The following is a 23200-nucleotide window of genomic DNA, read 5'->3' on the forward strand; positions in this document are numbered from 1 at the left end:
TCTTTTTTATTACAAGCAAATGGCGCATTTGTTAAAAATGTATTTTTATTTAAGAGCTGAAAAGTGAAGCATTTCACACAATTCTCATATACAAATGCACACCCTGGAAAGCCCCAGGATTCTTCAGCAGCTGTGATGTGACTCACATGGCTCTTTTGCTGCCTGCAGATGGATGAATCATACACCAAGCGCTTCAATGGAGAGGCAGAAAGCTCCAGGAAGCCTGCGGAGCCCAGTCGCTATGCCCCGTTCATGACAGAGGACGAGGCTCGCTCCCAGACCAGTTCTGTGCAAAGCAGCAATGAGGACAGAGACGATGAGGATGAGGAGGAGACTGCTGCAGTTGGCCAAACAGTAGACGCAGGCCCATCACCCGTCCCACTAGCCCGAGTGTCACCTCAACCCAAAGCTGTGACCACTCCCAGCCCTGTGGGTGATAAAGCACAGGTTAGCTATTAAAAAACACAGAGACCCCCTGCAACAGTTTATGGGTGAAGTGTAGGATGAAGACTTGAAGATATGAAGATATGAAGGCAAATATTGTTATGGTGCTGTATGTAAGACGTAGCATATTGAATGTGTTCACAAATGTCAGATTCACCAGTTCGCCAATCAGAATGAAAGCAGCGATAATCTGGATCATTCAATAAAATCATTCAATTTTAACCATCGGCAGTACTGCATGGGATTAGTCCTTCATTTGACCTTGCATCCTGACACTGTTGCATCCTGTCTGATTGCTTTCTTGTCCTTTTCTCTTTCAGGAGAGCTACAGTGACATGAGAATGATCTTGAACCAGAAGCCAAACAGAGGTTATGATTTCGGCTTCCAGGCGAATTGGGATTCCACAGGGGCACATGTCAATGTCATTCAGCCTGGTAACAATTATTTATTTTTTATGCAATGGATTTTGTGCATCCATACTCCTGTTAGAATGTGCTGCACCAATGCATCAGCTAAATAGGTTTGTAATTGTAGCTACCTAGATCCCGTACTTGATTGATCTGCAGTTTGTAAAATGACTATAAATGTTCATGTAATTTCATGAGTATTGCGATAGAGGGACACCGCTTTGCAGCACTTGTTTTATTTAGGCCAGAATCTTTCTAGGTCATTGCTGGCAAGCCTCTCGTCAGCTGAACTTGCACTCATTGGCTCTGATGCTTTAAAACAGATGCCCAGATGATTCCCCATGATAATGAAGGACCTGTAGTCAGCATGTAAATGTAAAATGGACACTGTGTGTGTGTGTGTGTGTGTGTGTGTGTGTGTGTGTGTGTGTGTGTGTGTGTGTATGCTACAGGAAGCTCAGCAGAGTTGTGCCACCTGCAGGTGGGTGATGAGATTTTGTCAGTGAATGGGCACAGGGTGGCAGACATGAGCTATGAACAGTGGAAGCGCTGCTTGGAGGAGGCACAGAAACAGGGCAACCTGGTTATGGACATCCGCAGACACGGCAAGAACAGTAAGTGACTGCGGTCACACAGCAGGGCGGCCATTATGGAGCTACTGTGTTGCACCTGAAGAAGCTGCCACCTGTAGAGCAGCTTCACAGTATTCTAGTATTGTCACATAGGAGATAATGTGGTTTTTATATACAGTTGATACATTTATTTTATAGTGTTCCATAAATAAAAATATAAACTTTTGTGACAGAATTATACTTGATGTTTATGAATTTTATGTATTAACCTTTTTTTTCGGTGGACTTTCATCTACTGTGTAGGGATGGTATTCTCATGGTGCTAAAGCATGGTATATCCTCAGCATAAAATTTGATACCTTTTGTATTTATAATATATGCTACATATAATTTCTGATGCTTTTCACCATGAAAATATTCTGGTTATTCTGTGTACCAGTTGCTATTTTTATTCTGTTTTACGTACCCCTCCTTTTTCACTTATGCACTCTTGAAAAATTAATTGCCTGTCTGCCAAACCTCCTTTGGTGTCATCCTGTTGTCTTGATCCATGTTATTATCCATGTGCTGCATTAACTGGGGCGCTGATGTCAAACATATTGTCCGAGCATTCAGTATACTTACCAGCAGACTTATACCACACAATGCTAATCGCACATATCTAACAGTAACAGCATCAGAATTAAACTTTCGTGCTGATTACGTATCAGTGTATTACGTATCAGTTTGTTGGTAATGCTGGGGGGCTTGCACTTGTGTGTAGATTGCATGGCAGTGGAAGGTGGTCTGTCTGTTGTCCCCACTACCCTATAGCCTAACCCCATGAAATAACAGCCTTCGCGCCAAGTGCCCAAGATGTCATCAAGATGATGTTTTGTTTTTTTAAATGGTTGAATCCATGACACCACCAATGCGCCAATCAGACTGGGGCAGAGACCTACCTTCCCTTCCATTCAAAAGCCATAAGACCATCAATCTGACCAGTGTGGATCCCTTAGGTGGCCCTGACTCCTGCTTCAGCACCAACACGGTTGCAAACTCCAACTCGTCTTCGGAAACCACAATAAAAACCCTGGATGTCAGCAACAGGAATATCAGAGTGAGTTTCCCATACCGACAAAATCACCTGAACAATAAAAGGAGAATGAAACTGTTGTGTCTGTTTGCATTACCTGCTTTGGTCTTTCCTTTTGTAGAACCAGGGATCTAATGGGTTGAATGGGGGTTTCTCTGATGAGCTGGTGCCCATGAGGAACAAAGGTAATGACACGCTTTTGCATAATTGGCCGTTATTTTTATCAGCATGTGTTCTGCTTGACATTTTGTGTAGGTTTCAGAGCATTTTTGAGAACTTTACTCATGTTCGAATATTGTATGTTTAACTAACAGAACTGTGTATTTTATTGATATGCATTATATTGAGTATTAAGATTTGGGTGAGCTGTGTTTTCTCTCTCACACTCTGCTTCTCTCCTAATGTCTTTATTCCTCATGTAGACTCAGAGCCCATTTCTCTGAAAAACTTAAAAAGGAGATCAGAGTTTTTTGAACAAGGTAAAAGATGAAGGCAATTATGCAGGGCATATTTTTGGGTCTCTGTAGCAGGGTGCTAGGCCTTCTCTTCACCACCGCCCCCAAACAACCTCCCCCCCTGTCAGCAGGAACATGCTATAACCCCTGTGCTCTCCCTGCAGGCTGCTCGCGCAGTTCAGTCAGTTCATTGGTCTACCTCTGTGGTAATCAGAGTTGAGTGTGCAGTGCTCACGTCCAACTCAGCCAATGACATGCTGTCTTAAGTAGCCTTTTTGGCAGTATTTGTTCATTGTGTACAGTTCATTGTGCAGTACCATATTTGCCTGTATATAGGATTAGACCCCCCCTCCCTCTCTTTTTTTACTTTATTTGCTAAATGCCATAAATGTTAAAAATACAGTATTTGGCACCATCTACTGGTATCAATTTTTTTGTCTTGACTAAGAATGTAAGATGCCTCCACTTTAATTTTGAGGGGAAAATAACATCCCCAGGATTAACAGAGGTTTAAAATGTGGACAAATTGAGTGGTGTAGCTGTAGGGGCTTTACTGGACAGCATGTCTGACACCATGTCTGCATACCACCATGACATTACAATCATTACAATCCATGATACTTCTTTTATTATTTAAATAAAAAAATTTACTTGTTCATTACTTGTTACTTGACAAATTAAAAAAATATACAAATGAACACTGATTATGTTTCTGATTATGGTTATTGTGGTGGTGATAATGGTATGGCTAGTGTTATATCACATTCTGCGTGGTATGTTGGTATGGTAACCTGGTTGCACACAGTGTTCCTTCATTGCATGCTGTGTTGGCATAGCTCTCCTTGATTTGATTTTACTGCATGAGCCCAAATGCGTTTGGTGATGTGTTCTGGGGTTTGGCTTTATTTTTTTTATATGCACATTTTGGCTTTTGCATGAGATTATGACATGTAATGAAAATATAATACACTGTGTTAAAATGCAACATGCTAATGTATGCATGTCAAGCTGATTTTTATAATTTTCTAGATCAATTTAGACATTATATTAAATGTTCTGTTACTGTCTGTTTTTACTGAATATAAGTTTAACATTTACCCATTTCAGGTGGCTCTGAATCAGCTATATCAGATGTAAGTAGTAGTTTTACATATTAGACCAGTATGCTTTCAAATGTTCACCCCAGTGTATTTTATATATGCTGTTAAGAGATGTTGTGCTGAATGAGGGAATCAGAAAACATACTGCTATCACTGACTTGGGGGTTGATATTATGGGTCTACATAGTTATGGGTTTACGTTTGCATTTTTTCATTATTCAGCAATTGATTTAGTGTATTTTTAAGTAATTGGGGCACTGGTGCCTAGCGATTAAGGTTGCTCAGAAGGTTGCTGGTTCGAATCCCAGCCTGCCAAGGTGCCACTGAGTTGCCACTGAGAAACACTGCTCCCTGGGCACCTGTCATGGCTGCCCACTGCTCACCAAGGGGGATGCATTAAAAGCAGAGGACACATTTTGTTGTGTTCTGCACATTTCGTTGTGTTGTGCAGTGTATCACAATAACAATTACTTCACTTTCACTTCACTTAATTCTCTGTGTCATTGCGATACATAGCAAGCAGAGCACATGGTGCACACAATGAAATGTCCTTTTTATTTAACCCATCGCCCTTTGTGAAAAGCGGTCAGCCATGAAAGGCACCCGGGAGCAGTGTGTTCAAGGGTACCTCAGACCACCAACTAGACAACCACTTATATGGCCTTATGTGTGTCATTATTAATCTCAGTCATTCTGTACAATTCTAAAAAAATATGTTCTCTGTTCAGCTACAGGTTCCTTCTCTTAGCACTTCTTCCAACCGCTGGTCATGGGACCCAGAGGAGGAGCGCCGGCGCCAGGAAAAATGGCAGAAGGAACAGGAACGTCTACTGCAGGTATCAGCACACACACACAACACATCAATCTGACAGTGGAGCTTATTAAAACCCTTCCAGGGTACATTAAGCACAATATATCATATATGTACTTAAAGAATGAAGAGTCCCATTAATATCCATAGTCAGGTACCCAAGCAATTAACCTCAGCAGAACTGTTCAAATGCAGAACTTTCTGCATTTGACATTTGTGCATTTACTGCATTTCTACATGGTATTGGACACTTTTTCTAATTATAATTCCTGTTACCAGGAGAAGTACAAACGTGACCAGGAAAAACTGGATGCTGAATGGCAGAAGGCACAGCAGGAAGCAATGAAAGAGGGGAGCCCATATCATGAAGAGGTGAGGTCATGTCATTTGTATTTGTCTGAGGAAATGAGAATGTTGATAGAACAAGCTAATTCTGTTCCCTTCGCACTTCACACACCTCCCACATAATAACAAGCAGGAACAGAAAACTCTGGAGCTGGACAGTCGCAGCATTAGTCCCCTCTCTCCGCTTTCTCCCACACCATTTTGGGATCAGCAGGAGCAGGAGAACGAGGAAAGGAGGCGTAAAGAGACGGAGCAACGCCGGCAGCAGGAGGAGGAGAAGAGAATGAAGGAGGAGCAGCAGCGTCTGGATAAAGAGAGGAGGAAGAGGGAGGATGAGCAGCATCTACAGGAGGAGAAGAGGAGAAAAGAAGAAGAGGCCCGTCGACTGCAGAAACAAAAGGAGGAAGAGGAAGAGAGACGTAGATTAGAGAGAGAAAAGGAGGAAGAGCTTAGGCGCCAGGAAGAGCGGGACAGACTCCAGCAGCAGGATCAATGGTTAGAGGACGATCCTGTGCAATTTCTACTTTTTAAACTAACAGTCGTTTTAATAAGTCACACATTTGTTCACTGATGGAAAAAGGAAGTAGTGGAAATCAAAATAAATTAACGGGAATAATAGGACATGAAGCAGTTAGGTGATTGTGGGTCACATGTTTATTCCAGAGCATTTCAGAGGCCAAGAGAGTCATGTGGGCTGGCACAGTCCAGGTGTAGTGTTTGATTCTGTTGCATCACATGAGGGTTTGCTACACAATGTTATTCCATTCAGTGTATTATGTAATGGAGTGAAGTCTTTTAAAAGAGACCTAATCAAGCATTGTTCTGGGGTGCAGTATGACTGGAACATTCCTGAAATTTTCCATGCAGTGTTTTAGTACTTTTTCCATCTGTGTTCATTGCCAGTATTTGTCAACCATCACTTTGGGGCTGGGCTATATACCACCATACACGGAAATAGTAGTATATTGTCAAAAAAGATAAAGGCTGAGACAATCTTCTTAATACCAGCAATTTGATGTTGCATTCTATCCAAATAGAATGTTTTTTTAAATGTTTCATCCACTCCATGGCGTATATTCCCTGTGAAACCCCACTCCCTCACACCAATTACTTTAGGATAACTGTGCAACTGCCCTACGTTCAAATGCTGGTTAGTAGAAACAAGCATTGTGCAACTGGGTTGTTTTTAGTCGAACTGTGTGAACGAAAGGAAGGTTGCATTGCCTCAAAACACTTTACTATTACGGTTGCTAGGTAACAGTCAATAACCGATCCCGGATTGAGTTTTTAGGTTTTTAAAGAGAAGTAAAATAGGGTTCTTAATATATGAAAGTGAAGTGATTGTGATACACTGCAGCACACCACACAGTGCACACAACGAAATATGTCCTCTGCTTTTAAGGATCACCCTTGGTGAGCAGTGGGCAGCCATGGCAGGCACCTGGGGAGCAGTGTGTGGGCACGGTGCTTTGCTCAGTAGCACCTTGGCGGATCCAATTTGAACCGGCAACCTTCTTATTATGGGGCTGCTTCCTTAACCGCTAGGCCACCACTGCCCCAGGAAGAGACTGCTAAACTAAAGTGTAGTCAGGGATGTGAAGCATGCGCTCTACTACTGAGCTACATCCTCACATAGTTAGGATCTGCTTCTCTATTACCAAATTGAAAAAACTACAATAGCTACAAAGGCAGCTATTCTATTGTTTTGATCATGTTTTATGAAAGTTATTATGACATCTTACATGACTGGATTACATCTTGATATTGATTTATAGCATATATTTGCACTATGTTAAAATATATTTTGGTTCTATATAGCCCAGCTCTACTTCACTTCAATCAGAATCACCGCAATTTAACCCTTATTGATGACATTAACAAGCTTGGCGCTGTGTGTGATCCATGCAATAACCTCCTGATTGGCTTGTCTGTCCACCCCGTTGTGTGCTGTTTTCCATGTGGCTGTTTGTAGGAGGGTTCACAGTGAGGTGGACTCTTTCAGCTACACCCCTGTTTACTCCCAGCTGTCCTTCTCGCACAGGTCAGTATGGCAACCGTGCATTAAGTGGCATCTAAGCGGGTCCGGCTTGCACTGAGCAGCACCGCGCTTAGTCACCACAATTCATTTGAAGCCGCTTGTCCTCATCTGATTTCATAGCCAAGCTGTTATGAAGATCTTTATGAATGACTTCACTTGAAATCAATTCTAAAAAAAAAAAAATCATTTGCAGGGCAAAGTCCAAATCCACCCCTGCGCTTGATGAAGCCGAAAAGCCTGAGCCCAAAGGTTAGTACATATTTCACCTTTTCTATTGGAAGAACTAATGAGCATTTCACAGGAATGAGATGCTGTGGGCGTGAGAAGTGCACCTTGTTAAATCGGGCTAAGTGACCTGGGTGACACACTCAGGAAATGAAAAAAAGATTCAGAAAATGTCAGACCGAAGGAGGGGGTACTTACCTGGGTGTGTGCAAGCATAATTCCCTTTAAGGGTTTTATTTTGCCCCTAGAGGGTTTTTTTTTTTTTTTTGTGTAACCAGTGTCAGGCGTTGTGTGTATGACTGTGTTCAGGCCTGTACGGCAGACAGGGGGGGATGGTTCAGTATTTCCTGGAGGAAGAGTTGAAGAGAAAGAAGAATACTCAGGTTCGGAGGCAGCAGGCTGCCGTTGAACTGGAGGCAGACAGGAGACAAATACTAAATGCCATGAGATACAGAAACCCAGAGAGAGGTGGGCCACAGTCTGAGGCCGTTCCTGTCGAGCAATCCAGTCAGTCGGCTTCAGTGAACGTCTTTACTGCCCATGCTTTACGGGGCATATGTAATCACCCAAATTTAATTTCTGTTAAATCACCATTACACCAATCAGCCTGCAATTATTGTGTAATTATTCACACAATGTTAAATCTGTAATTTCTGCATGTTATCTGTACATAATTATTTTGCATGTTTCATGTACATTGTGTATTATATCAATATCAAGCAGTATCTAATCGATATCAATCATTGCAGTTTGTTAATCTTTGTATTTGTTTTTTGTGTTTGTTTAAATTACTGTTAATTTGTCCATGACCTCTCCTAATTTTATGCATCTCCGGATTGGATAATACAGTATTTTATATGCAACACGCCCTATCATTGACATTTGTATTTATGTGCTGAGTGTGTGTATCCTTCTCTCTCGTCCAGTGGTGAGTAGTGGTCTGAGTGAGGGCTCCTGGAGTGATGATACTCAGAAGAAGAACCAGTCACATTCTCAGGCTGAGCTTGAGCGGCAGCAGATCCTTCAAGAGATGAAGAAGAAAACGCAGCTGCTGACAGACAGCAGCTGGATCCGGCAACGTGAAACCGCTGCCGCCAAGGAGCCCATCACACTGACGGGATCCATGAGACGGTAAGGCTGCTTTTCTAATATGAAGGTACAAATTGGTATCTTCTAATCATTTATGGGATTAACGGCATAAAAATAAGGGTGTTACTGAAAAGAAAATAATTTTTCAGTAGCAGGAAATTAAGCAATTACTGTTACAACTCCGTTACAATAACATTCATGGGAACAGCAAAGATTTTTCTTTTTTTTGGTGAGGGGTGAGACAACCGCATTCATGATGATAATTGGCTAAGGCATTGGCATATTGTTGAAATTAATGGTAGGATTGTATATGTTAAATGTACATTAGGCCCTGGAACTGTCTTTATCCACGTGGGGTCGGTAACAAGCAATTAAAATCTGATGAAGCTCCTCTCATCATCACTCGAGAACGAGGTAGTTCATAGCAGCTCAACTAACGAAGGAGGAGACAGCCATGCAATCCACATTTTTTAAACACATTTCAACATTTTAAGTTACTTTCCTTGGTAACTAGCTACTTTTATAATGCAACTAGTAACTATGCAACTTTTATAAAGTAACTAGTAACTATAATTAATTATTTATGTAATGTGTAATGTGTATTAATGATTTAAAATAATGTGCCAAACACTAATAATGCTGATCTGACCTCTTTGCTTGCAGAGGGGAGTCTCTGGATAACCTTGACATGCCACGTTCTTCCTGGAGGACGTCATGGACACCAGGCAGCACCTCCTCCATCCCCGACTACAGCCGACCATATTCCACCCTGTCTGGCAGCACCTCGTATGGTGGGAGCCAGCGGCCAGTCTCCGTCACCCTACCCACTTCCCAGTCCATGAATTCACTGAGGCAGTCGTGGTCTCCATCTAGCTCCTCCACCACCAACCATCTGCCAGACTCCAGGACGCAGCCTAGCGCACCTTCCCAACAGCAGCGCAATAGGTAAACTGTCAGTCAAGCAAATAGGTCCAACTTCTCTGTTCTTGTGTTAGCATCTCGTTCTGTTGCCATGCACCATGTCTACAAGGTCCGAGCAGCCATCATTACCCACTGCTTGTTGACATGCCTCAGCTCCTCAACCATGTGTGCGTTCTATAATCTAGGGCAGTCAGTGGCAAGAAAATCTGTACATTCTGTGATACCCCGCTGGGCAAAGGAGCAGCCATGGTCATCGAGTCGCTGGGACTCTGTTATCATTTGACTTGTTTTAAGGTGAGAGCTCAGACGGAGGACTTCTCATCCGGCTCTTCCGCACCGGCTAACCTGGAACAGCATGTCTTGCTTTAAGAATAACCCTAATCACTGGTGCCAAGATGGTGGGAAATTCATTCATTATGGGAAACAAACCCACCATTTCAGCCCTTAAATTTATTTTCTCTTTATAACTAAATTCATATGTTTTAGCTAATAGTTTATGCCAATTTTAGTATATACATGATTAAAATGGCAGTTGTAATAGATACACATATTCTGGGTTAATACTTGCATTCAATCTGCATAAAAGAAAAAAGTAGTTCCAGTCAAGTTTCACTGGAGAGAAATAGTGAAATCTACACCAGTTCTGTATTTGTGAAAAAATATTTTTAAAATCACCTTTTAAATATATTATTGTCTTAATATAATGATTTATCTTATAATGTTATCTTAATCATATCACTATTATCTAATCATTTAATTTGGTCATTGAAATAATAAACAAATAAAATAAAATTTTAATTCCAGGCCAGATGGTCAGTAAATTCAGAACATTGTGGGCTTTTGTCTCTATGGTTTCTATGTCTGCAACTTTTATCAATTGCCAAAGTGCCAAATTGATTCTCCCCCTCTTTGCTTTTTTCCAAATATGTCTTCTCCTGCACTTCAGCATCTTGTGTACTTGTACTAAATCATTCACAGTTTTTCTGCCATACTAACTGTAAGTGTGTGTTTTATTTTGCTTGTCCAACCTCTTCTCGACTTCCTCATCCTCTTGTAAAACAAAATGTGTATTTTGGTGTGTCCTGTATTGTCCTTGTCTGATTCCACTCATGGGAAGGTAAGTCTGTTCTGATGGCTGTTGAATCCTGCTCACCGAATGCCTGTATTGCTCTGCAGTGCATTGACTGCAAGTCGGACCTTGGTGGATCAGAGGCTGGGGCCGAAGTCAGAATACGAAACCAGCAGCTCTACTGCAACACTTGCTACGTGCGATTCAAAAGTGAGTGAAATAATAATAATGAAATTCTTCAGATGTTTTCTCGCTTTCTGCATAGACATTTGCTGTTCCTTTCATTTCGTCTCTTTAGGTGGGCAGCCCACCTCCATGTGACCTTCCCGCCTTAGAGCTAATTGAGGAGGAGACTGCATTGGCCAAAGAACCTTGAAAACTTCAGACTGTTTGTGTGGTGCAAGTTTTGGTGACAGATTTCGCCATTTTGCCAGCCTTGATTTATTTTTTTTCAGTGAGCTTTTCTTTCCCCTTTCAATGCATAAAGGTGATACTGACATTGGCAATATGTTCATGTGAAAGTATTAAACAATTCTGTGTATAAAGGGATATGCATGGTCCTGCGGGTTAGATTAAACCTTAAAATATTAAGGTTTTATTTCATTCTGTTCGTTATGTTAATGAATGAATGATTGAATGATTGTTGGTAAAAGAGTAGAATTTTAGACATGATGTAAATGTGTTAATAGAATAATACTCAATGTTATACTAAATACTTAATGTTTTATTGTTTATTTCTTTTCTTTTTTATTTTATTGTTCCTGTCTGCCTGTCTGGTGTCTTGCAGTTCTCTCTCTTTTTTGTACAATGTTTTGTCTCAACTATTTCTTTGTTCTACAATATCACCGTGCCTTTTTTGTGATGGGGTGATTAGAAAAAAAATACACACTAAATATATTTAAGACTATTGGATTATGGTTGGAGCCACTCATGTGTTTATTTACTTGCTCTTTGGTGGAGTTCATTTATAGCAATTAAGCAATAAAGGTTTCTAAGGAGAACATTTGTGATTTTTTTTTTTCAAAATATTAAATGAAATTTTGCAGGTTTTTTAACCTGATTTCACTGAATTAAGTGAAATATGTAGGTACCTGAATATGAACATTCTGTACTTTATTCCATCAAAGTGAGTCACGTAGGTTTTATTAGTTTGTATTTGTTTCATTTGATTAGACTGTGCTTAATTTTTCTCCTAATGCTCGCATGTTGCCATTTTCACCACAATAATGAGAAGACTGTTGTGTTGTATACATCTAATTGCTCCCTGCAGGGTGACTTAATTTGAGGAGCTTGAATATTCAAGATTTATGCTCTGCTTAAAGATTGAAGCCTAGGTGACTCATAAGCAGCTAGCTTACCAGACCGCACACCGAGGTGTGAATAGGGACATGATGGGCATGAAGAACATCATCTTAAAGAAACGATACCCTCAGACTAATCGGAAAGGAAACACTTTAAGCTTATGTAACCATTCTTTCATTTCTGTTTCTGGAAGTTGGGCCAATAGCATGACCTCAATTTGAGTACATTTCACATATTTTATATTAAAGCAGTCTTCCGAAGCTCTAGTAATGAGCAGTGTTCACAGTACAGTTTATGTGTTGGAAGTGGAAAAAATGTAACAAGCTCTAAATCCATCTAAATACTCTCACAGTGCAATTTACAATACATACATCACTGAAAGCATGTTCATGTGCACCAAGTAGAATTCAGTGGTTGTTTCTACTAATTAACACAGTGCATGAACCAATCGGTAACATAGTGCTGCCCTTAGGGGGCAGTATTGCACTAAACGCTCAGATCCTATTTTTCATTATTAATGATTAATATTATGCTGCACAGTTTTTCTTTCCACAAATACAATCTTATTACATAGAGTTTCAGTTTTACTACTAGGAATATTATATGTTTATCATAAAGCTTTATTTAAGCATTGATAAGATATGTGTTTTCTATGTGTTTCTTTCACCCTATTGAAATGTGCCATGATTCTGAATAATTTTATAGTTCAATTGGGGTTCATGACTTCTTTCATATTTATTCAGTGTAGAATATCATAATACATGCTAAACCGAAAGGGCAGTTTACACACAAATTGAAGATGTTTGAGTTAATTTCAGTTAATAAAATGTGAAATAAGTTTTTAAATGAGCATTATTTTGACATCTGTGGCTTTTGTTCCAATCAATACAACAACACACACACTTCCTCTCCCTAGGGCTTTATGAAAAAAAAAAAAAAGATCCCCCATAATTTCCACCAACTTACACCTGCTATCTGTATCGACTCTAAATTTAGTCGGCGTCACTGATGTCACCCGAGTCTTGTTGCCATGGTGTACTGGTTCCTGGTAAATGTGTTGTGTATTGAGGTGGGGAAGGTTTATCTCCCCTTTCAGATGTTGTGGTGGAGGGGCTAAGGCTGCAGAAGGAGGCCGACCATTTCATAGGTTCGGAAAGCAGGCCACTCTTTTATATGAAAATAGTCATTATCTCTGATTAATACTAATTTTAGGTTTTATTTTGGTCCAACTAAAAATTTCTTTTTTGTATGGTCCTTATGGTCTACAATTAAACCATGACTTTATTGCTGACTGTATTAGTAGGTCTCGGTAAATCCTGGGCACTCATTATCCTGCTTAATTTCAGGTTTTTGGTTTCTTATCTAATCATTGGTGTTGAGTGGGGAGGTGAAGACAACAATGCTGTTCAACTCCCTACTGACTGACATTGGACTCCTATGGTCATTTTTTCGATAACATTCGAAAACATTGTTGCGTCTGTTGATGAATGACCTCTTAACCCTGAAGTGTCTTCATGTTACACGTCAGAAATTGCTGTTATTTCTTTTCTTTGACTGTTAAATAACACAGCATAGTGTTTTCCTGGCGATAAGGGGACGTGTCTCAATCGTTACAATGCTATCTTCTGCTGAATGCGTGGATCTTAATTCTGGCTGAAGTGACTGACAGCTCTATGCTTGAGGGCCAGATCAGTATCGGCATTCTGAACAAAAGAAAACGTTAATCACTGTTAAAAATAAAAATTCTAGAAAACCATTTTGCAATAAAAACAGACATTTAATCTGTGACAGCAGCATGAGGCATGTTAATTCTCAAATAACTTGTGGCAAATGGCAGCAATTACGTTGCGTTTCATTTCATGCTCGACTGTGCCTTGTTCACCACGTCATTATTTGTCACTCAAAGAATGGGAGGCGTTGAAATGCAGACCCCCAATCCTCTGTGTGCTGAAAGGTAATTTCTTCTTAAAAGGCCATGATGCCTGCCGTGTAGTTTATGCGTAGCTGGTGGGCAGCCCACCATCATTGTCGGAGGCAGCAGTGCTTTCAAAGGATGCAGCCGCCCCTGAGCAGGAAACCCATCTCAACCAAGGGAATTATTCATACAGGTGTGAGAATCAAACACTAAGTGTCCACACGTTCTCTTTTAACCACAATGCTTTGCCCTTTTTCCAACTAGAATCAGAGAATTAAAAAGCCGGACCTGATTCTGAACATCTCACAGGTCCCAAGACGGTGAGGCTCAGATATTTCAATCTGCTCTGCTCCTCTGCTGGCTCATTCATAGCCACACTATCACCTCTGTTTTAATGAGCTCTACTCTCATTTGACCTAGCGTGGGAAAATGTGGAATGGCTCATGAATGCAAAAGCAATTTGGTCCCCAGCTGGAGGACACAGATATTCTTCAGAGGTTATTATACCATCACTTACAAGGAGACGTTCTGCAGGCCTGTACAAATTCGTCTGTGGCGCTGTTCAGGTGGTTTTCATGGCAATGTGACGCACAGCAGAATATGTTTACTTAATGTGTGTGACATTAAATCTAACATTTGTGCCCGTGGGAGTTAATAACTGCAGACAATTAGTGTAATCCTGCCAGGTTTAAAAACATGAAGATCATATTCATCATGAAACTTGAAAGATATCTAGCGTGCTGACAGCTTCTTCCACAATGTTGAACTCTAAACACACACTGTGCCTGCCAAGGCTTGTTTATGTCTGAGAAGTCCCAGCGAGCGATGAGCACACAGCACCGTGGCCTTTTAGAGAAGTTGTCCACAGCGCAACACTCATGTTTACAGAGGAAGCGAGGCTGTCATCTCTTTACCTTGGCAGAGTTTAGAGCCCGGCGCACCTCAGCTGAGGTTGTGGCTCCGAATGTTCACGGCTGTCACTACGCATAACGTTCTGTGACAGTTAATTAGAATGTTATCAGAAGGGGCCTTCAAAGAAAGGACACATCTGAAACTGCCCTTCATTTCACATCGGGCCAATGGGACTGACGTTTCAATGCTGGGAATGACGAAATGCCAACAGGGTGAGCAGGCTTCTGTATAGCTTCTATATTAAAACCGAAAAATAGCAAACACCAGTAATAGATCATCAGTGTTGAGTCCTCCAAATACCTACATACAGAACGTGAATTATCTTAAATTAAAACTGTTGACTCCCACAATAGTACTGAGCACTTGGCATTTTGGAAATCAAATGACCTGTGTTCTCTTGTGAAAGTGAAGTGATTGTCCCGGTGAAACACTGCACAATGAAACGTGTCCTCTGGTTTTTAACCCATCGCATTGAGCAGTGGGCAGCCATGAAAAGAGCAGTGTGCGGCGACGTTACTTTGCTCAGCTCCTTTTTTGTGTACATATATAATATCAAATTTCATTTATCTTTCATTTGTTTTAGCTGAACGAACAATGATGGAAGGTTTAGGAAATATCAGAGCAGGGCAAAATAAAGGTGGCAGCCCGCCGTTACCATTGGAGCCGGCAGTGGTTTTCAAAGAGGAATAACCATACTAGTCCGTTCATAAACCCAAATTACCCAGAAGTGCCCTGAAGGCATCTTGATAGAAGGGGGTCAGATGAAGTTCACCAGAGAGACTACTTCTCATTACTGTCTAATTTAGAGTACATTTAGGGGTTAGGGAAAATAAGGGCTGGAATGCAGCAAAGGTGTGTACTGCTGTGCTGAGAAAGCTGACGTGTGTTGCAGTTTTATTCAGGTGGTCGTATCTGAGAGACGCGTAGAAAGTCATAAGAGACAGAGGATAGACGTCTGGAGCAGCAAGGTGATGCTTTAACTGGAGCAAAGGCCTGTGTGCAGAATGCAGAGTATGACTGATGGTGTGAATTGCACTCAGTCCAGCTGGCTTGTACTTACATGCATGAGGTGTGCATGAAGAGTCCACGTGACCAGAGGAAAAGCCCCATTAATGACTTTTATTGTATTATATCAGCTGTTCTGTTATTAAACTAGAAAGTACATTGAATTGATAATGGTCCCAGTTGGACAGTAGGCTATTGGCCGTAACATTAAACTACCTTCATAATTTTATAGCATTGTTTGAGTCAAGAACTTCACAAGAACTTGTTTTTTCAGAAGAATTTGTAGCCTGCACTTGGATTTGTAATGTTCCTCAAGCCAAAGAATGATGGGCTGTATGTATACTATTACAGTCCCTTATGAATACTGGATGACAGGTTTCCCAGAGGAGCATCTAACAACATGCCTTCTACATGAGCAATGGACATGCACTTTTGGTCATCCATGTGATCCAAAAGCTGAGGTGATTCATCTTCATCCAGCTCTGATGATCATGTACATTATGGTGGTGGACAAAACTTGCAGTTCACTTGCTGCCTAATCATGACAGGTGCCATAGTAACAAGATGATAAATGTTATTTACTGCAACCGTCAGTGCTCCTGTTGTTGTGACTGATCATTGTAGAAAATGATCAGTGGCGTGCGAGGTACCAGACAGCAGAAGGAACACGGGAGCTGTTTAATGAGACAGTAGAGGCACTTGAATTCTGAGAAAAATGGGCTATCACAGAAGATTCCAGAGATGTGTGAGGCGGGTAGAGATGGGGAGGTGGAGAATGTTTTTGGCATGAGTTTGGTGTGAACTACGGCAAGTCATCCTGACAGACTCAAAGCTGTGAGAGAGCTATTTTTAAACAGCCTAGGGGATTAAATGTTAGCATGATACTGACCACATTCTAATAGCACTTTACTCCGTACTCCGTAAGTTCTGTATCTAGTCTTGATGAGGCTATGTTGTGTTATCAGAAGAAGCAGCAAGATCAGATTTTCCCTGCAGTATGGCTCTTTATGACTCATTAAGTGACTAATTACTATTTTCCTAATCAAATATTCCAACAACAAATCTAGAACGTAATCCAGCCTGTTTGCCCAAAGACATAAACACGCATATTTAGCCTACATTTTGCCAGCATGAAAACAGCATCTTAGAAACTACACTGTGTTAATGATCAGTGATTTAAAAATAACACTTACTTATTCATACACTTTCATTCAGAATCTTTACTGTATGTAAATATACAATTTACTAGGTAAATCTAGTAATTTACTTAACATAGCCTGATAGCCCCATAAGCCTTAAGTTTTTTTAGGATATGTCTGATGATTCTGTGTTGTGAAAAGATGAGAAATAACAGCCCTGGCCCACTCTCAACCTGTTTCAACACAGTGATCAAGTCAGTGAAAAAAAGGATGCTCTGCTTGCAGCATTGAGTGATGGGTGCAGTCATAAATTCGATTTAATCAGACTGCTGAAAACAATATTCTTGGTGTACTGCGTGTCACCACATTTAAAAGAGGCAGGAGTGTGAGTCACCGTTGCCACGTCACCTACCTCTTGACTGTGTTCCCAGGGCTAAAATCTCCACATGCGATGGCACATTCGATGTGGATCTTATTTCAGCCCATAAGGCACAATGGCCTTTTGTCCAACAGTCCATCTGGACTGCGAGGTCATCAGCTGTTCTGTCTGAGCGTTAACCTTCAGTCACATTCACATTTTTTAATCACAATTGGGCTGTGATTTTACCAAAAAAATTAATGAATTGAATTGCGTGATGACAAAACAGAATAAAAAAAATGAAGCCATAATACACCAATAAATAGACATAACTCAGATTCAGTATACTGTCCATTTCCAACTTCAGCTCAGTGATATTTCAGGAAAAAAACACATGATGGAGGGTTAACAAGCTTTTCAGAATTTCCCTATGAAACTCACCAGTGTGTGTGATACGCCAGCTGCTGTCTCCTTCATACTTGACTGCAGCTCCGGGGGGATCTGAGCTCTGTCTGAAACAGAGGCAGGGTCCCTGGCGGGATGCAGGCCAGGCCTGCTGCTTTGCCCCATTTGAGTTCTTGTTTGTTTTGGGTGAGTGCTCATTATTTGTCTCCCGATTGAACCTCTTGTCAATCCGCTGTCAGATAGGAACTGCGCCACCATTTTGCACAGCTTTCTGTTCCTTGCACTCATTCAGTTGTTGAAGATGGGATCAATGAATTGAATTCTGTGTTCTAATTGCAATTTGATGTTTTGGCTTTGACTCGTTTCTCCTGGTTAGTTCTTCTGATTGACATATTCAGTCATTAAAAAATAACACAACCTACTTTATTGGCTTGTGATAGTCTGATCTGGGTACTGTGTCAACACACAATTTTTGCAAATTAGGCTCAAGTCAAACAGTTAACTAGGCTGTGGAGTTTAATGAGAAAGGAAAGCTCATTTTTGCAAAGCCCCTGCTTGCTTTTCCACATTTAGAGGCAGTATTTGTCCAATTAAATCCATCTCCTTAATTCAGCCTTAGTTAATTCATCATATTTCTCACATCAGTGATCTGCTGGCATCGGTTATTAGTGTGCAGCATGCTTTGTCATAGATTCTGAAAAAAGAAAACCTCACTAAATAATACAGACATGTTTGCTTTACAGAACATAAAAAAGTATTTTTACTTCACATTTTGTTTATAACTTAACTATCTACTCAATGTTTTGCACTAAAATGCATCACACCTATAGGGTTCACACTATTATGCATTTATGTGCATTATATACATTCATGTTGATAATTTCCTTTAACATGTGTTACCAAGGAATAATCTGTGGGGGATGGTAAATGGAACCCAATTGATCATTTTCCTGCCTCCATACCTGAACATATTGCCCTTTGAACATATTGCATTTTGTAAAAAACATCACATTGATTTCACCCCAAGGAGAACATTTCATTAAACTCTAAGATCCCATCTTAATGGCTAATGCTGGATTAAGTTCATTTGCCAATATTGTGCGCAATTGGAAACGGTATCAGGATGAAACCATCATAGGCAAATAAAGAGAGATTTTATTTTCGACATGTCAATCAGTAGAGTTTACCAGGAGATTAGATTAAATACGAGCAATCAAGAACCTGCTGCAATACATGTTTAATATTTACAAGTAATTATTCTTCTCTTAATGCAGGTGCATCATAGTTAAAAAATTATGTGTCATTTTAAAATCTCTCAAAGACATGCTACTGGAGAACATCTGCAAGTCTGTGGTTGAAGGAATTAGATTTTTGTAGAAGCTGATAAAAATTCAATCTGGAATCCAATGGGAAAATACTCAAAAATAGATATACGCTGACACCGCAGAACCGAAAATCTACAAAGAAAACAAGAATCAAGAAAACTAAGGGAACACAAGCAATTTACAAGGGGGTACAAATAAAGATTAAACATGATATGGTAAAACAGTATGTCAAACACCAGAGAAAAAGGCACAGTGAGTGGATGCATCTTTAGCCAGAAATAAAAAAAAGGACAGCTAACTAGTCATCTCATCTGAGTCTCTTTACCACACTTACCTCTGTACTAGTTTGATATTTGAATTATAGCAAGCTTTAGTTTTAAGAAATAAATCTGAATGATTAATGCAATTAAAAATATGTACTTTTTTATCAACTGGCCCTAAAAAAATAAACAAAAGGATCCTGACTGCTTTACGTATAATTTAAAATTTTCCTTTGACTTACATGAATTATGATATAAGTACATGAAATATGATATAACTATAGATAGTTTTCACCGCTGCATCTAAACAAAGGAAGGGGTGGGACATCTAGATGTGAGTTATGTACTAACGGCATGGAAATAATGTACAATTAAATACGGGTTTAAAAATGTTAGCCTGTTTTAGGAAGGGTTAAACCAAATCTGCATGTGATATTGTCATATGGCATTGCTTTAAGAAAAATAACACAACAAGGACCACAATTATCACCCTTGTCAAATGGCCTAATCTAATGATGTGAACACTTTGATATGATACACTGAGACATACATTTTTCCCATTTCCAATAAACGTCTGACTGGTGAACTTCATGTACATTCATTACAGATGTTCATTGTATTAATAGACTTAGAATTGAATAGAATTCAATTCACATGTTCTTATATTCTAGTATGAATGCTGCTTTTATGCTATTTATGTATTATCACAGGCTGCTTTCAGTGCACATATTGTTCTCCAGAAAGGGTAACAAGCAGTTCAGAGCTGGTTCTCAGAAGTATGATGTACCTCCAGGTCAGATCGCTTCAAGTGCAGAACAAAAAAAAAATCCATTGCAGGGCTATAGCCATGAGTCCTTTGCAGCAACTCTTTCATTTCCTCACACCTTTAATGAGGATGCATTTACAACAAGAATTTTCTTTTGCAAACAACTGCATGCACTTAACCAGTGTGCCCTGGTAGTGAGCCACCTTCTAACTGTGTTCAAAACCTTCAGTTCAAAGCTCTGCCCTAAAGCTTTTTTTTTAAAGATGAACATCATTTTATAGAGCCTCTTCAGCATACATTTTTATGGTAGTGCAAATTAACAAGTGCAGAATAATTTATAATTCTTTCGCACAGTGATCAAATCACAGCAATTATATCATCTTATGTAATTATATCACGTCTTGTTCCAGCCAGAGCTTGCTTGGCATGCCATATTGTACCATCCTTATCAGAGCGTGAAAAATGCCCCAAATGTGTTTGAGTTTAAATGTGTTTTGAATAGATCCTTTCTGGAGCCGTTAGGTAAGTGATGCTTTCCTGAATAATCTGAGATTTTATGGCTCCAGTGTCCGTGCAACATATGCAAAAAAACATGCTAAACATTTTCAATTTGCCCCAAAGCCAAAACAATGTGTATATTAATACATACAACTTTGTGGTTCAGTTTAACTGAGGAATAAAACATGAATAGTTTATCACTATAATGGGTCTAGCCTCTGCATTTCTCTCTGATATTGAATTATACCGCTGTTTATCCCAGTTGGTTGTCAGGATGCAGAGCTTTCCTTTGTTCCCTCAGATGATTAATGCATGTGATCTTTACTGGCTTCCAATCGCTTCCTGAGAAGCACTGAATAGGACTGGCCACCACAGCACCAGCTAAATTGCGAGCAGGGGGGGCGGGGGATGCACAGTATTATCAGACACATTGCTGAAAGGGATAATTGCAAAGAAAATGGCCTTTATTGAACCAATGGGCTGAGTGCCAATGTCAGTCAAAAGGAACATATTGATCCCTGTGTCTGCACTGCATCTCTGCATTCGCAAAAGGTTTGACAATTAAATCAATCTTTAGTATGAAAAGCAAGCCAACTGGGGAACATGTTCATCTGACATATTAATGTGATTAAAGCAGGTTGCATGCAAAGACAAAGCCAAATAAAGTAATCAAAAATCACCATCAACCATACAAATTTTGAAGTAAAATAAAATTATAAAGAAAATTCTCCAGATTCAGATGTGTAGGTCAGCACAACACGCATCTCCATCTCCAACATGTATTCACTTTTTTGTTTTGTTTTCTTCCAGATACCTCCTAGATTTGCTCAGGTTGCATGAGATGGTTCCCCAATAGGCTAAACGTGTTCCCATTACTAATGATAAATGATGGCTGTTGATTTCCTGGCCCCAGGTGCCTGTGCAACCTTTTCCTTTCTACTATTACAAGATTAGCATTTGCAAGGTTATGCTGGCCACATGTTCTGGTGAATGCACAGTAGAAGCTTTGTCGTGTTTCTCATGCTACTGGGCAGGATAAGATATAATTCAAACATAAACTAGCTGTGTAGTTAACAATGTATGTTTGTATTGCATTGACAGTAATTTATTTATTCAAGCAATTCTAATTCTAATTCGATCCAGAATCTAACATGTATCCTAAAAAAATGCTGATGAAGCAATAAGATACATGTTATACAAGCCTGTACTCCTTCTTTAATGCAGATCACTCTGAATTTCTCTCATTATGGGTAAAATGTCAATATTGACTTTAGGTCTAAATTTATTCAGGACTTTTGGTGAGATTTTATCAATTCTCCTGCAAATATTGCATTATATTGATCTCATGGGCTTTCAATCAGCACACATTATTACTGAACCGTTAATCAATCTACTGTTAGTGACAGCACAAATCTTTTAGTTTAGGGGAGAGCGGAGTTTGAGGTCTGAAAACTCAATAATCTAGTCAATGCTATAGCATAAGAATGTATATTCAAGTATTTGACCCCGTAATGCTCCTAGAACTCATCATAAGGTACAGATCCCCATATTGTGGCACTTTACATTGCCCTGCTGCTGGAGGATAATGTGTACTCACATTCCTATGTACTTGTTTTGTAGGCCACCACCTTAACAATTTGGCTGTCAAGTGCCTGAATAAGCAGACCTAAGCTTTGCCTGAGGTAAAAAGAAGATTTTTTTCCTCTCCATTTTGACATCCAAGTAAAAAAATGCCAAAAAACCTACTATGACTATCCAACAATTTCCATGGCGACATTTAGAATGTTGGTGCCAAAGGTATTTATATGAAATGCACATTTAAAAAATAGTGGGAGTATTTTAGGTTTTCAGGTTTGTGAAACTAGACTTTGAGGGCACTATAAAGGAGAACAATGTGTCATATTTCTTTATATTTCTTTATCATTTAGTCCACCCTCATGTACTCAATTGCACTCAGTTGTCAGTAAACAGTAAAAAGTGTGGGATGTTACATAAATACATAAACAGCTTTCCTTCCAAATGGAAAATTGCCTTGACCTAATTATCTAGTGAGCCTCTAACCTGTAAATAATACGGATGTTGTGGAAATGAACATCTGTCCACAGCAAAACCTTCCAACAGATGATTCAAGACACTGAGGCAAATACCACAAGAAGATAAATGAAAACTGAAAAACACATTTCTCATCTTTCTTAATATTCTAGTGGGATGATGTGAGTCCCTTAAAGTGGAATGTGTTCCCAGTGCAGTGAAAAATACTTGTAGGGGTTCTTCTTTTGAGCAGTGGTAGCGTGGTAACCAGCCATGCCAAGGTGTCCCCAAGGGAGCACAAAGACAAAGAATAGCTCCTTTCGCATTAATAAGAGGGAACCATCTGCTGGGCGATTTGGTCTAAGTGTGTCTCACTTGTCCTCCAATGTTTACTCTTGTACTTTGTGGAGGCTCCAAGGCAACCAACGAAAGATGAATGCAGATCACACCCACAAATGCACGGGAAAGAGAAGATATCACAGACTGAGTTGCCTGTCGATCGGCTCATCCAACCTGAGGAAATTATTCATAAGATAAGTCCCACTGTTCTCACACACCTCTGGGACGATTGCATTAGGAGAGGCTTTGGTCTTAAGATGGACATGCATAACTCATGTTTCTTTTCAATTTCATCAGAGCGTGCATTGTCAGGAGAGCTGATTAAAGATGACATGCTCCATCTGTACGCCGCAGCCTGACACTCAAGCCGAGCAAAAAGTGGATTAGATGCCA

General features: G+C 40.0%; 1 protein-coding gene and 1 long non-coding RNA gene across 16 annotated transcripts in view; both read left to right on the top strand.

The window, feature by feature from the left end:
* lmo7a (LIM domain 7a) overlaps nt 1-11553 on the top strand; it is a 40171-nt gene extending 28618 nt beyond the window's left edge. For 6 of the 15 annotated variants that reach the window (XM_028990333.1, XM_028990337.1, XM_028990346.1 and 3 more), the window contains 18 exons: nt 169-447; nt 765-879; nt 1305-1466; nt 2348-2523; nt 2621-2684; nt 2922-2978; nt 4062-4087; nt 4783-4890; nt 5145-5237; nt 5341-5705; nt 7183-7251; nt 7442-7497; nt 7783-7941; nt 8400-8604; nt 9226-9507; nt 9669-9777; nt 10660-10762; nt 10851-11553. In XM_028990333.1, coding sequence (XP_028846166.1) covers nt 169-447; nt 765-879; nt 1305-1466; nt 2348-2523; nt 2621-2684; nt 2922-2978; nt 4062-4087; nt 4783-4890; nt 5145-5237; nt 5341-5705; nt 7183-7251; nt 7442-7497; nt 7783-7941; nt 8400-8604; nt 9226-9507; nt 9669-9777; nt 10660-10762; nt 10851-10873 — 2451 coding nt within the window. In that variant the 3' untranslated portion in view covers nt 10874-11553. The remainder of the gene's footprint in view (nt 1-168; nt 448-764; nt 880-1304; nt 1467-2347; nt 2524-2620; nt 2685-2921; nt 2979-4061; nt 4088-4782; nt 4891-5144; nt 5238-5340; nt 5706-7182; nt 7252-7441; nt 7498-7782; nt 7942-8399; nt 8605-9225; nt 9508-9668; nt 9778-10659; nt 10763-10850) is intronic. The other 9 variants (XM_028990335.1, XM_028990342.1, XM_028990334.1 and 6 more) reach the window with 9 other exon arrangements.
* A 2378-nt stretch (nt 11554-13931) lies between these two features.
* Nucleotides 13932-22935, top strand: LOC114796389 (uncharacterized). The gene is made up of 3 exons (XR_003750713.1): nt 13932-13962; nt 22058-22119; nt 22879-22935. It is a non-coding gene; the product is annotated as an uncharacterized LOC114796389 (long non-coding RNA).
* Nucleotides 22936-23200: the final 265 nt, after the last annotated feature.

Source organism: Denticeps clupeoides, chromosome 9 (genome assembly GCF_900700375.1).
Source record: "Denticeps clupeoides chromosome 9, fDenClu1.1, whole genome shotgun sequence".
Lineage (NCBI taxonomy): Eukaryota > Metazoa > Chordata > Actinopteri > Clupeiformes > Denticipitidae > Denticeps > Denticeps clupeoides.